General features: G+C 38.8%; 1 protein-coding gene across 3 annotated transcripts in view; it reads right to left on the reverse strand.

The window, feature by feature from the left end:
• Window positions 1-677: 677 nt before the first annotated feature.
• STRN (striatin) overlaps window positions 678-14,303 on the reverse strand; it is an 83,276-nt gene continuing 69,650 nt past the window's right edge. For all 3 annotated transcript variants that reach the window (XM_072140909.1, XM_072140911.1, XM_072140910.1), the window contains 7 exons: window positions 12,729-12,776; window positions 12,385-12,506; window positions 8,226-8,393; window positions 6,650-6,790; window positions 6,081-6,182; window positions 5,109-5,195; window positions 678-4,009 (listed from right to left, as the gene is read on the reverse strand). In XM_072140909.1, the coding sequence (XP_071997010.1) occupies window positions 3,840-4,009; window positions 5,109-5,195; window positions 6,081-6,182; window positions 6,650-6,790; window positions 8,226-8,393; window positions 12,385-12,506; window positions 12,729-12,776 (838 nt within the window). In that variant the 3' untranslated portion in view covers window positions 678-3,839. The remainder of the gene's footprint in view (window positions 4,010-5,108; window positions 5,196-6,080; window positions 6,183-6,649; window positions 6,791-8,225; window positions 8,394-12,384; window positions 12,507-12,728; window positions 12,777-14,303) is intronic.

The following is a 14,303-nucleotide window of genomic DNA, read 5'->3' on the forward strand; positions in this document are numbered from 1 at the left end:
CTGTGACAACTGGATTATAAAAATGTGGGGATGTCATAAGAACCATGATTAACAATAAAGCTTAATTTCAGACATCTTTGATAACTATTATAGCGGTTTATTGTGTTCCTGGGACTAAAGTACAATAATTTAGCAACATCCAAAGGTCTATTTGTAACTAGGGGTTGTCTGCAAATTCGGATTTTCTTAAGTAGAGGACCGCCTGTACAGGAGAGAAAGGAGAGAAGCAGCTGGATTCAGAGACCTACCATGTGCTCAAATCCAGCAAAACTGATTGGTGAGTACTAATTTATTTCACTGGTTCTCATTTTGGGATGTACACAATTTAATTTTTCAATTAGATTACTTTCTAGTGTGAAAGAATGTGAAAAACAGAGCAATTCTGGTATTGTGCTTTTTTCAAATGACACAAGACATAACATTTTAATTGCTTGTACATTTCCAGATGTAGCTGTACTAAATATGTATTTATTAATTTAGTGTAGTTTTTTTTGTACAGTTGAACTTTTTCTTAAAATATTTTCTTAGAACCCAATATTACAACATTGCTAACTGGGCATCAGCATCATACAAGCCTAAAAAGCTAGAGGATTTGACAATTCATCCACATATTGTTATATTCTAAAAAAAAACATGATGCAGTTTAAGTCATGTACATAGCAGCAACAATCCATTCGTCCAAATAATCTTCCCTTTATTAATATTGAAAATAAAAATTACCATGGCCAGATGACTTTACCCAGCACTCGTCCATATTTATTTCAATTCACATAACCAATACTAATAGATTCAAAGTTGGTTTGGAACAAAAATGTGATTTCCCCGATTCCACATGGAATTGCAAATCTAATTTCAATGTTTTTCAAAAGTTTCTACAGTCCAAATATATCGTCTATATATATGTACACATTCACAAAATAATGATAGGACATGCAAAGTCTTAGACACTGCACGTTCTAGAATGGAGACAATGATGTGCATTTTACTCTTCAACTAAAATGAATGCTCTCACATGAATACACTTTTTGAAAATTCCAATTCCTTGTAAAAAAAAAAAAAAAAAAAAAATTGTGAACACTGGAACAAACGTATACAATTTGCACATGAGTTTTGATGACTTGTGTTGATTCTTAGTTTTGCGTATATGATCAGCAGATCATGACTTTTGCCATAAGGCTCTTTCTAGTAAAGGCACCTTCTATCCCCTTTAATTACTCCTATAGTTGAACTACAACAGATGGCAATGTTTTTTTTTTTCTTGCTTGAGTTTAAATAGCCATTTTATACTTACATTCAGGTTTTAATCAATTAAATGTTACAGTCAGTAAACAAGCATGCCAACTTAAGATGTATGTACATCAATTGAAACAGCTGTAAATTGTATATAGTATGTAACAGCAAAATACTCAATGTCATACCCATACCATTATCTTTGTGTACACTTAGAAGAACTCAATACAAAAAGATTAAAATGCACCCCTCGAGTCATCCCATACTCAACACATTTAATATATGTTTACAATATATATATATATATTTATATATAATATACATAGCTTTTTTTTAGAATTTCCAAATAAATCTTTGTAATTACTTAGTCTAAAAAGAAAGTAAGAAAAAAAAAATGAACAAAAAAAAAGTCAAATACACAAATAATCCACAATTTCAAAGTCTAAGTAAAAAGCCACATATATAGTTCTCTTCTTTGCTTTAAACAAACCTAAGATATTAAAATCATTGTGTTAAATCAGTGGCATCTGCGTTTGCTTTTTTTTCTTAGATTTGCAGCCATTTAAATGTATTTTTGCACAAATACCACTTTTACAAAAGGCTAACAGTTTTCCCAGGCCACTTTAAGAAAGACGTAGCAACAACCAAAGATCAGTGTATAAAGTCCAAGTGAATTATTGTCACCGGGCAACAGATACATTGTATCTGGTTCTGAAAGCATTACATCAATCTCTAAATAGTGCACGGCAGGATGCGGTTGTGGTACATACTGTAATGCAGGGATCCCGTAGGCAACACGTTTATGTAAAGATTTCACCTCTTTTTGAGCAGTGTCTCTTTCATGATCTTTGAGGGCACAATGTATTTATCTATGAAACTATTTAAGATAGAAAAGATTTTTGGAGACCGAATTAAAATAGTGTACTTAAAAAGGATTATAACAAAGTGTGTGTGTCCCAACTAAAGAAATAGAAACAACTATTTTTTATTCCCTGCTTTTGGTACTGCAGCTGAGACCTATTGGAAGGCTTGTCCCAAAATTCTGAAAGAATATCCAAAAGGGTAAAACAAAAGTAGCGTTATCGTGATATACATTGTACACTGAGCTAATGGCTCATGTCAGAATGAAACATATGTGACCACAGTAGCAGTCAACACGTTAACAATGTATCAGACATGAACCCTGGAAACAGGAGAGGCCCTTTGGGAACGGTAAGTATTTTTAAGTAAATTTTCAGAAAATTATTAAAGTCTTGGAAAATCCCTAAAAAGAGGGATCAGCTACAATACCAAATGCAGCCCATGGCAAGCATGATACTTTTTCCCAATCTTAAGCAGACAACACACATTAGATTAGTATACACAGGCATCTCTACCATAATGGGAGAGGTCAAGAGACAGGAAGGGGAATCGGTCAGATGAAAAGAGACAGCCATCTAATGTACATGGGCAGTCTTAGACAACACCTGTAAATGTCTTGGTGTAATCTTTGTCATTTCCACATTACATCATGGTAATGGTTAATGGCAGCAGCACATTTTCATGGTGTTTCTATTTGTTGCACAACTAATAACACACATACAATACAAAAGTGTCATGTGACAGATCCGTACATTTACACCACAAATTCCCAATAATGTGGATGGGGCAATTTATTTCTTATGTGCCTTTGGACACCCAGAGTTAGCAAAAATTATCTTTACATTTACTGCGTTATATTTCACTATAAGTATCATGTTAAAGAAACAAGTTAATGCTACATCTGAAATGAGATCAAATCAATTCATGGGATTCAACGCAAAGCTCCAGGGGAGTCTCTAGAATTGTACATTAAGTCATTATGTTGGGGAGAAGACTTCAATTCTAAGGTTGGCAGCTGGAACGCATTCAACACATTTTAGAAATTTATTTTGGTATTTTACCTAGAAGTACAATCAAAGAACACAATGTAACGGATACTCAATGCAGTTAAAATAGAAATTGTGTTCTTCAGTCTTGCTTTTGCACTGATATCGCTTGTTACTAGCAGCCCAGTGGGTTGGGAAATGCTTCCTTTCTCAGTCGACAGCTTCACTGTGAGAAGGATGCCCAATGAGAACTGGCAAGTAAAAGGTCCGTGGTTTCCATCAAAATACGCTTGCAGGAGCTGCAAGTGAGAAAGGGGAGTGGCAAGTGCTTTCCCGCTGTGTTTCCTATATCGTAGTTATCTGCCATTACACTGGCCTTGTTTAAATTTTTTTACATAGTCCCTTTTCCCACAACCGCAAAATACGCCGGATGTTGGAAACTAGTTTGATCCAGGCCTGCCTGGTCAAATGTGCACTCTTAAAAATAAAATGCTGCTACTGTAGCTCAGAGGTCATTTGAGAGACAAAATCCTGGCTCCGAACACAAGTCAAGTTCACAGCACCCTGAACAAACCATTAGTTTAGAAAACAGCACCCCGCAAAACTAAGCCCACATCATTGTTTTTTCTTATCTTATCCTGATTATTGAACACAAGAGGAAAAGAAGAGTCGTTAAATCAAATCTTCGGTCATTAGTAGAATTGTCTATGGATTCTTCTTGTGGCTGCTTCGGTAAATTAAAAACTACAGGTTAGCATGGTGTCATACAAAAACTTTGGCAAGTGCATCCGCGCCCGCACTGGCTATGTAGCATTTGGATGGGTGGAATGCCACATCGTGAATGGACTCATCTGATTTCTTGCGGTGGGCTGTGAATTCCTGTATGCAGGTCTTGCTTTCTAAGTTCCATAAACGTATTGAACAGTCATGACCTGTAAAAAAATTAAAATAACACATGTTAGGACTTCGTTTCAACCACCCTACCTACCGTCATGCCGCCAAGTCTTACAAACTGTAACTTTTTTTTTTTTTTTTTTTTTATTGTTCCATGTACTCTGTCAGGTCTGCCGATTTTGGCACAATATAACAAATACCTGGAGTGGTAAATCACACAGAACATACACCTGATCTCTGTGTATTCGCTGGAAAGACTTGCATCTGTTCTGCATGTTCAACCTCACCTGACTTTGGCATAATACAGCTGAAGGAAATAACCAGAGACCAAAGATAAGAACTAGCAGTTACCTTCGGGTGTGGTCACACGCACTGTGTTAAAAGCAGTGCTAGTTTACAGGGGCAGGCCCGGGTCCAATCACATATGGGTTTCTATGAAAACGCATGTAATCGGTAATCCCAATCGGGTGTTTTGCTTTGTTTTAAAGGGTTCTGGTTACCCATCGCTTGCATTTCCTTAAAAACGCATAAGCGATCGGGCCGAGGCCCAACCCCGTGAGCAAGCATTGCACAGTGCTAGCGGTTCATATGACTGCTCCCCCATTCTGCGAGGAACCTCTAGTACTATTCAGATGATAGAAATAAAACTCTATTCTTTAAAAAATCCTTAGTTTTGGCATTGCCATCTTTTTAAAATCATCAATAACTATTTTAATTTTTCCACTCACTGAGCTAGTGAAGGGCTTTTTTGTGTGATTTGCTATAATTTGCATAGGTACCCATTTAGGGGTATGACTTTTTGAAAAATTATATTTGGAAACAAGGTGACAAAACCACACAATTTCTAAGCAATTTCTTAAGTTTCTATAGCGCTCGTTGCAATGGTTAAATAATGTATTATCTTTATAGATAGGGGCATTACAAACAAATTCTGGGGGGTTTTAGTAAAACCATGTAGTAAGCTCCAGTGGGGTAAAGTTATAAATGACTGATTTCTTAGGACAGTACCCTAATTGATACAATGCACATAAGATTTGTCTGAATATATACCATTACATATACAATTTTATGTACCATACTAATTTAATGAGCTATTGGATAGTTCCGCAAGTCTGAATCGATGAATACAATACTTACTGCCAGACATCAGATACAATCCATTCGGATCAACAGCTAAACTTGTTACTGCATCTAAATGTGCAACCATTGAATGGATGAGTTTTCCTGTAGGGAAAAATATACTATAGTTAACATACATGGTTAATATTAAAGGGGTATTCCAGGAATAAGCACAATTCCTAATAAAATGGGTCATTAAAGTATAAGTGAATATACTTTAAAATAATGCCCCCTTAGAAGAAAAATGCTGTGGACATAAACTATAATGATGAATTAAAATGCTACTGGCCCCTTAATCAGTCCTTGGATTTTGTCCCTGTGGAGCAGACATAGGATAGAAGACTGCCACTGGTCTACACCACATGTCCTGTATCTGCTTGGGCAGGATGTTTGATAGTAACCATGTTTGGCTATAGTGGGTTGGTTGCAGAACATCTTGTATGCCCAGTGTGGTGGAGAGGTAATGTGCAGTGAATTATATACTCTTCCTCTTCAGTGTGCTGGGCGAGAATACGTTCAAGTGAAAGCACCCTTAAAAGGGGGTTTCCCGTTTTAGCAAATTGTTGTTTTTATGATGAAATGTTACACAATTTTCCCATATATTTTCTGTATCAACTCCTCACAGATCTCAGATTTCTGTCCACTAGTTGTAAAGACAGAAGCTTTCCATAGAATGACAGCAAGCCACACTGGAAATAGTAATAACAGTGGAAACAAAGAGGTGGCCAGAAAGTTAACAATGCAAAGGTGGCCTGCAGCTGAACGATCACTGCCCTGGCCCGCAAGAACTTCTGGAAGTAGCAGTGTGACTATGTTACACATATAATCTGCCACTCTAAGTATGAGCAGGTTACAGGTTGTAGTTATTATGTTCACACACAGCATTGTATCCATCATTTATCATTTATATCAGGTCATTTACAATGTAGCCGATGTCCCCGATAGTCTCAGACTTGGCTGGACTGTAAATGATCCCCATCTTACCCTTACCTGTATTGTTGTCATAAAACTTGATGTGCCGATCTTCATGAGCAGTGATGGTAATTGGGAGCGTCGGATGGCTAATTACTCGGTTTATCTGGCAGCTCGAAGCTACAGGGAACATGTCCAGCACATTAGTCTCCATAGATACACAGCATTTATATCCACTTTTACAAAATCTATTTAGCTTCCAATTAGAAACCTCATTTCCATCACCCTGGATGCTAGGAAGGCACATATGCAGAATAAAATCCAAAGAAAAACACATTTTTGTAATGTGACATGACTAGTATTGTAAATTTCAATAGATCTGCATTTATTGGTTTATAAGGATTGAACATTGAATCACAGGGAAGCCCCAGTCTAAAATTAGCTTTCTTCTGCCCAGTGGATGGTCTTTAAAACCTACGTACACGGCACACTCCGTAAGCAGAAACAGTACATATAGATCCGAAACATATATAGACATAAGTGACATGTGAACCAAGGCTCTACTTGGATCAGGCACACACACAAAGCCTCTACTAGCTACAGGCACACATACACAAATAAAGTATTTAAAGCCACACAATACATACCGGTTTCGATACAAGACTCTAATGTTAAAACCTTTTGCCGTGTTTCCATATTGAAAATGCTTGTGTGCCCACTATCAAAAGATGCAACCATGTGAGCTGGGTCACTGCTTACCAAGTCCACAGAGGAAGGTATTCCTAATTCTAAAGAAAATACAATGGAATTACTTTTCATCTCTAAAGATAGAAGTTTATGGTCAGTGAAAGTTGTCTAATTTTGATCACATTTTATTGCTATATGTGTAATGTGATTGTTGTGTCAGATTTTTCACAGCTCTAAGCTGCCTCTTCATTTTTCAGCATCTTATAGTAACACATGCATGAAAATCTGACCATGCTAGCATTACATCCAAGAGCTGTTTCTGGGAACACTTTCGTGGGCAAATTTCACACATGACTCTCAGCTAGAGTCAGATCAACGGACTGTGCAAACCGCAGACAATCTATCTAATGTAGACTTAATATGAGAAAATAGTTTATGGGCACAGGACCTAAAAGTCATATGTGGCTTCTGGGTAAAACATAACACATATAATTCTCGCTGCTTGTATGTGACGCTATGAATGAGCCTGATTTAACCACTTACCACATCCCTGTGTTCTCATAAGTGTTCCAAGTTTCTGGTTAGATTTGGTTCTTGTGGTGCAGTTACTGTGATATATCACATACAATTACAGTAGTATTTCTCCATTAGGGTGAACAACAATTACACTGCAGTTTGGAATATTCACTAAAAATATTAATTTCTAGGTTATTCTGATATCTTTCAAATCATGATGTTTTACACTTTGCAAAGGATTATGTAGGTTCTATGCTGACCTGTCAGGGAGATTTGGGAAACAAAACCACTCACAGGTCCTTATGGACCAGTGGTTTAGACCAGCCGGAAAAAAAAACAAACTTTATACTCCAGAGAGGAGTCAGATGAGACACATCAGACCCATCTCTTGTGCTCCCCATGCCTGCGCAGTTCTTCAATGAAGCCGAAGCAGAGAACACTACACCTTGGATTCATTGTGCAAGTGCCGTAACAATGGCGCATACTCATTGGAGCCAGGATGTAGTATGTCGGCTTTACTGTGACACTACGTGGGAAGCACTGGAACAAGGTAGGCATCAATGTTTGTTTTTTCACTTTAATAGCCCTGCCATGTTTTGTTGTTAAAGAGGATATGCTAGGGAGATTTGGGACACTAAATAAGTCCATATGGACCCATGAGTGGCTTAGAGTTCCAAATTACTCGATGAAGTCGTGGTGTAGTGCTCTGGCGATTTGGGACACTAAACCACCTGTCCATAAGGACCTGTGGGTGGTTTAGTGTCCCATATTGCCGGACAAACCATCTTTAACAACAAAGCACAGGAACACAGTAAAATTCACTGAATCTGGTTATACTAGATGAAGAATATTATGCAATATAGACATGATACACATAAATCTTAAATGGAATTAAGTGGGAAAAACTATACTAAAAATGCAAACTTTATGCCTGGATTTCACACTGTGCACATATACAAACACAAGAAATACAGAAAATGCAGATTTACCAATTTATTAATAATATGATAATTTTATTACCTTGGTTATCGTTAAATATGGTTAACGCAGGGGCAGCTTCTAATGCATTCCATAGTCTAATGGTGCCATCTGCTGAGGCAGACAACAAACGCTGGTGTGCTGTGCTGTACACCAAGCCCCATATAGAATCCGTATGGCCTTCAAACGCTCCTCGCAGAACTGAAGGATCTATATAGGGAGAGGAGAGAAAGCTTAATGCATGTTGGTATGAAATGTAGTTCTTAAAATATAGCGTACATTTAACATGTCGTGTGCCAATGCAAATCTGGTATTAATCCGCAATTACCACACCAATGAAATGACAAGTGGGAGGTCTCATTACACATTGCATGGTATTCAATACAGTTCAATGGACTGCATTATTTCTATAGGAGTTTTCCCAGGACAAATCAATTTGTGAATCGATTGCTTCAGTGAACTTGGAAGGATCTGGATTGCCATATAGAACTGTCATATAGAAATCACAATTTGCAGAGATATAATATACTAGCACTAGAGGACTGGTTACAATGTCTTATGGTGATCTGCCTTATGGGACATGTAGTATAGAAACCAGGCTCTGTATCATTAACCACTATAGAATAGAAAAACCTTGCCACACAAAGTATTACAGAGGCAACAAAGAACTCACATCGCCTCCATATTGAAATAAAATAAGAGCAGCTTTTGTATAAACCAAAACAAGAGTAAAGCTGTACCTATCCAGCACTGGTTCCCCAGTCTCCCAGGATTTTGTTTATTTTGTTAATATTGGGAAATTACCTAATCTACTGTAGTACTAACTGGCATTTGTCAGTAATTATGTCCCTTTCTACATTAAAATAATGTTCATAATTATTTTGACTGTGAGACACACCTCATTTATATATATTTGACACCAATTAAAAATTCCTTGCTGGTCACACACAATCACAGCAAACATAGTCCTGCTACAACCATTCATTCACTCACATGATCATACACCGTTGTTCTTCATTCCCAGCTCAAGTTCACTGGCCCCATCCCCTGACCAGGATCAAGGATTGTAAACCAAACACACTTACCGTACTTTTTGGACTATAAGACACACTTTTTTCCCCCCAGAAACAGTGGTAGACGGCATCTCAGCCCTCCACTGTTGGAGGGAATGGAGGACAGCACCCCGCTGCTCTCTGCTAGCTAAAGCTGGGAGGAAGCACAGCGCTTTGTAGCGCTTATATATATCGGCGTCCTCAGGGCACCAATATAAATGAGCTTTACGGCAGCACAGCAGCAGTGGAGAGAGAGAGGGAGAGGAGAAATCCCCGCTCGGCTTGTAAGTAGAAGCCGGAGGCTCAGAGTGAAGACAGAAGATGAAGGCTGCCGCACTGTGTCAGCGCTGCTGCAGTGTCTGACCTGTAACTTCTCTCCCAGCACAGGATCAGATAAGTGCCCCCTTCCCCAGCGTCTCTTCTCTAACACTCTTAACCACTTGTTGCCTGGTATGTAGTGGCTGCTGCCTTGTAAATGTGCCTTATTTTATTTTGGCAGCATTTCCTTTTGAAAACTTGTGTACTTGAGTAAAACCCACCCTGTGTACCCCTCCATAGACCCCTTAAATGCTTCTCCCCCACAGACCAGCACACACAGACAGGACCTGTGCCTTTAAGGCATTAGGACGTACATGCACACTATAATGCGTTAAGAATGAATGTAGGGGGCTCACGGCAGCCAAAATCCACCACTGGCAATGATTGTGTGTATTAACCTGGCAGCAGGTAAATTCCACCATTTTGGGTTGGATCGTCGCCCTCTGTGATGTCATTGAGGAGCTACAATCTGTTCCCTTGGCAGTTGTCATTGGGCAGGATCTATAACACTGTGCCGGAGCAAAGTGTTATAGATCAACTTTACAATCACTGTCACCTCCTGTTTCATCCCCCTCAGATTGTAAGCTCTTGTGACCATTGTACAAGAACTGTCACCTCCTGTGTCGTCGTCCTCATAGATTGTAAGCTCTTGTACCAGTGTACAAGCACTGCCACCTCCGGCGTCTCCCCCCTCCTCATAGATTGCAAGCTCTCGTGAGCATTACACGAGCATTGCCACCGCCTTTGTCCTCCTCCTCATAGATTGTAAACTCTTGTGACCATTGTCACGTATACTCATACCTATACAGTCCTGGTAACTCTTGAGACCCCCTGAGTACGTGCCAGTATAAATCTAAAGAGCCGTAATTCTCATCACTAATTCTGCCGCCAACACTAGTTGGCTGCTGCTAGCCAAGCCCTAGCCAATCAGTGTTGGGTCAAAGGAACAACACTCCACCCCCCCCCCCCACCAACCAACCACCAAATGTTCTGTATAGAGCCGAATCTGACAGAACACTTGTGTCGGCACGGGAGTCATCCTTCAGCACCAGGTTCCATAAAATGTCCCCTAATAAAGTCTCCCCATTAATTCTCCCCACACAAAGTATAATATTAAAACTTCACCAAATGTCACACAATGACCCGTAATAAAAGTATCCCCTACACAGTCCTCTTAGGCTACAATCACACAAACGTGTGCCTGCCGTACCGCCGCTTGCCCCTTCCCCTCTCCAAAGAGAAGCACGCGCACATGATTCCCAACTCTTTCTATTTAAAACCCTCACAGAGCCGGCGCGGACACGCTACACAGCGCCCCTGCCGGCTCGCAATCCTAATATTGTAAGTACTAAACCAATACAACTACCACTATCCCTTCTTGGGCCATAATACTAAATCACTTAATCTAAATAACTTTTGCTATTTCAGACCTCTTTATATTCATCGCTGACCATACCACAGGTACATCTATGTCTAAGTTCATTCATAGCAGCATAATCACCAATTTACTAATTATTCTCTCTCCTGCAAACAATACAGTGTATAAGACAGCTTTAGTATCCCTACCATATCCACCTGGGGCAGACCACCTGAAAGAGGACTATAGGGTAGGGGTCCCCCTTTTTATTTATTTATTTATTTATTCTATTTATCAATTTCCACAATCCATCTATTCCTTTATTACCTACTCATCTACTAATTTATTTATTAAGCCATTTACTTATTTATGCTATTAATGCAATTTTATCATACCTATTATACACTTATTCTTTTTGTATATGTTAAAATGTGTGTTTTTTATAAAAATCTTTATAATTATGATGATTTTATGTGGTTCTACCCATATGTGCCTAATTGGCTATTATCTATTATGTATTACTATTTATTGTCACACATCTATTGTTATTATATATCAAAAAATCTTTTGTACTTGTTTTAGAAATTATCTTTTGGACCTGATGAAGGAGGCGTTCCGCTTCCGAAACGCGTAGTCCACTCTGTTTCCGAAATTAAATGTGAAAAATTGAGCAGCGCGGCTACAGCCTGTTTTTTACTTTTCTAAACTACTCGTCCACATCCGCTACAACTACAAGTACTGGATGACAGGTTACCTGCAGCAGCTCTTACCGTCTTACCTCTGTGATTTAGTCATCATCCTATTGGTGTGCCTATAATCCATATAGTCCATATCCGTGGAGGTGGGACTTCTATCACTGAGGCGTCATTATATTATCTCTGTCACCATTGTATATATGTAAATCCATTTGTGTTTTACCCGAATTTTTCCATACCACTTGCGCTGTGTACAAATTTTACTCCCTCTTATACAAAGAGAAACATGGCTGCACTGCACCGCCCAGTTACTTTACTGTTACTCTGTTAAATATTTTAGCACACCATTTGGGGGGGAAAAAATTTCTTATTTTTCCTCCTCTAAAACCTAGGTGCGTCTTATGGTCCAGTGCGTCTTATAGTCCGAAAAATACGGTACACTGGTGAGTGCCCCCTCTGTTAGTATATTCTCTTCTTGTGGCATCTTATGCACAATGTTTTTTTTTTTTAATTAAAAAAAGGCTTTAAAATTATGCAAATTAATCCAAGGCTCGCATAATTGTTAAACTTTTTTGGTAAAAACAAGGGCATGCAAAGCTAAAAGAGCAGAACCTGCCAGTCCAAGCTACAGAAGTCAGCAGACACTTCTAGCCATGCCCACTTCTCAGCATGGCACACTGTATCACGATACAGCAATCTGTCAGTATTTCACGTATGCAAGAAGAATATTCTAATAATTCCTACCTAAAATGATTAGCATTTATCAGAGTTTAACATACCATAAGAATCATATGGATCCACATTAGGGTTTGGGGTATTCCAGCTCTGGATTAACCCATCTGTTCCTCCACTGTAACACTGTTCTCCGTTATTACTCATTACTACACATAGTACTGGGCCCCTGAGAAAAAAAAAAAGGAAAGAGTTTTACTACAGCTTAGTTTCATTTACTTGTCTGCATCAGAAATGCAATACTACATAGCTGTGGGCAGATGTGGTGCTATACATTTCTCATCCTGGAAAACCCAATGAGTCCATAGAAGTTAACTAAGATAAAACAAGGTTAATATGTAATACAGAGTATAGACATAAAACCCAGCAGTGACCGGAGTAGTTCTGTTACCTGTGTGCTCTGAATGTGTATATTGGTTCCACATCAAGAGAAGTGCTCCTAAAATGGAATAAAAAAAGATGAATGACAAACTCCTATTTATGATTGTAACAACAGATAACACAGGAAGACCAGACTATATAAGTAGGATTAATAATGCTTCATACATTTTAGTCTATTGCTGACCAGGGAAGTAACAATATTAATAATCAGCTGGCTCAGAGATAAACATAAGAGAGCCGTAGAGGGGCTGCTGGACCCAATAACCAGCTGCTATGGCAATAAGCCAATTGAAAAAAGTTTTAATCCAATATCTACAGATTTATAGTGAAAACATTAATGTTTAATAAAGGATAAAGTCCCTTTAAAGGGAATCTGTCACCAGACACCCTTTTGAGACCCCCTCAGCATATGTCCAGCCTGACAATAAACAGCAAATCCCCAAACAGCGGTTATAAAAATTCTGGCATTTTTAGGTCCATCGATAACTTCCAGGACTCTGATCCCGTGCTGCCTGACCTCCTGCCTGTCCCGGACTATGATTCTCCTATACAACTTTGTATTTTGCCTCGGCCACCACCGCAGACAAATTAGAACTTGAAAAATCTACTGCCCCAGGTGATAAACCTCAGACGTTATGTTTGCGCGGGTTGAGAGCAGAAAATATAGATATCCTATACATCCTTTTACCAAACGAGAACAGTGGCTTAGTTATTGATACCTGACCCCAATGTCTCAACCTAGCAACATGCTAACTGGGGAAAGATTGATCTATGCAAATCTGTACTAACATTTGGAAATCCTATGCTTACTAAATAACACCTATAGTGAAATAAGATGCGCCGAAGATCAGCATAATCAATGTCTGGAAGCAGTGCACAGGACTTGCTGCTTGTACTATCCATTAACATCCATTAAGACTATTTTAGTCAATTCTATTGACTTTGGAATCAAACCTAAGTGACAATGTACAGCACGCTGTCAGATACCGCCGCCAAATAGAGACGAAGCCTTTAACTTTACTATAAACTGAGGACTACCAGTAATCCATAGCTACTTAAAGTAATGACTGATAATGGATGGAGACATTATAAAGGCAGACAAAGCCCATGTCTAGGCTACGATAAATTAGCCGAATGCGATTTGTGAGACTTGCATCCTATTGTTTAAATGCTTCAGACTTTTGTTTTCTAATCATATGATAGGGCAGGAAAGTTTAATATCAGTAAATGTCAGTTGTCTTATACAAGCCAGTGCCAGCTGCCCCAAAGAGCTATGCCGTTTCTCATCCATTAGTAAAGGTTTACCTGAATATTACAGTGAACTTATTATGTTTGTTGGCCATGTGAATAGTGAATTGCCATGTACCTGGTTTCTGTTTCAGCTGCAAAATCAGTGTCTGGCTGTATATTGACTGAAACATCAGGGCCTGCCAGCACAAGACTCTATAGGAGGTTCCCCTCTGTGAGCCATATCAACCTTCATAAAGTCAGACCTCACCAGACAGGTTTCTACTTCCTGCTATTTTTGTTTAAAGGGACTTTCTATGACAGTGATGGATAACCTATGGCACTGGTGCCAGACGTG

The sequence above is a fragment of the Engystomops pustulosus genome, chromosome 3 (assembly GCF_040894005.1).
Source record: "Engystomops pustulosus chromosome 3, aEngPut4.maternal, whole genome shotgun sequence".
Lineage (NCBI taxonomy): Eukaryota > Metazoa > Chordata > Amphibia > Anura > Leptodactylidae > Engystomops > Engystomops pustulosus.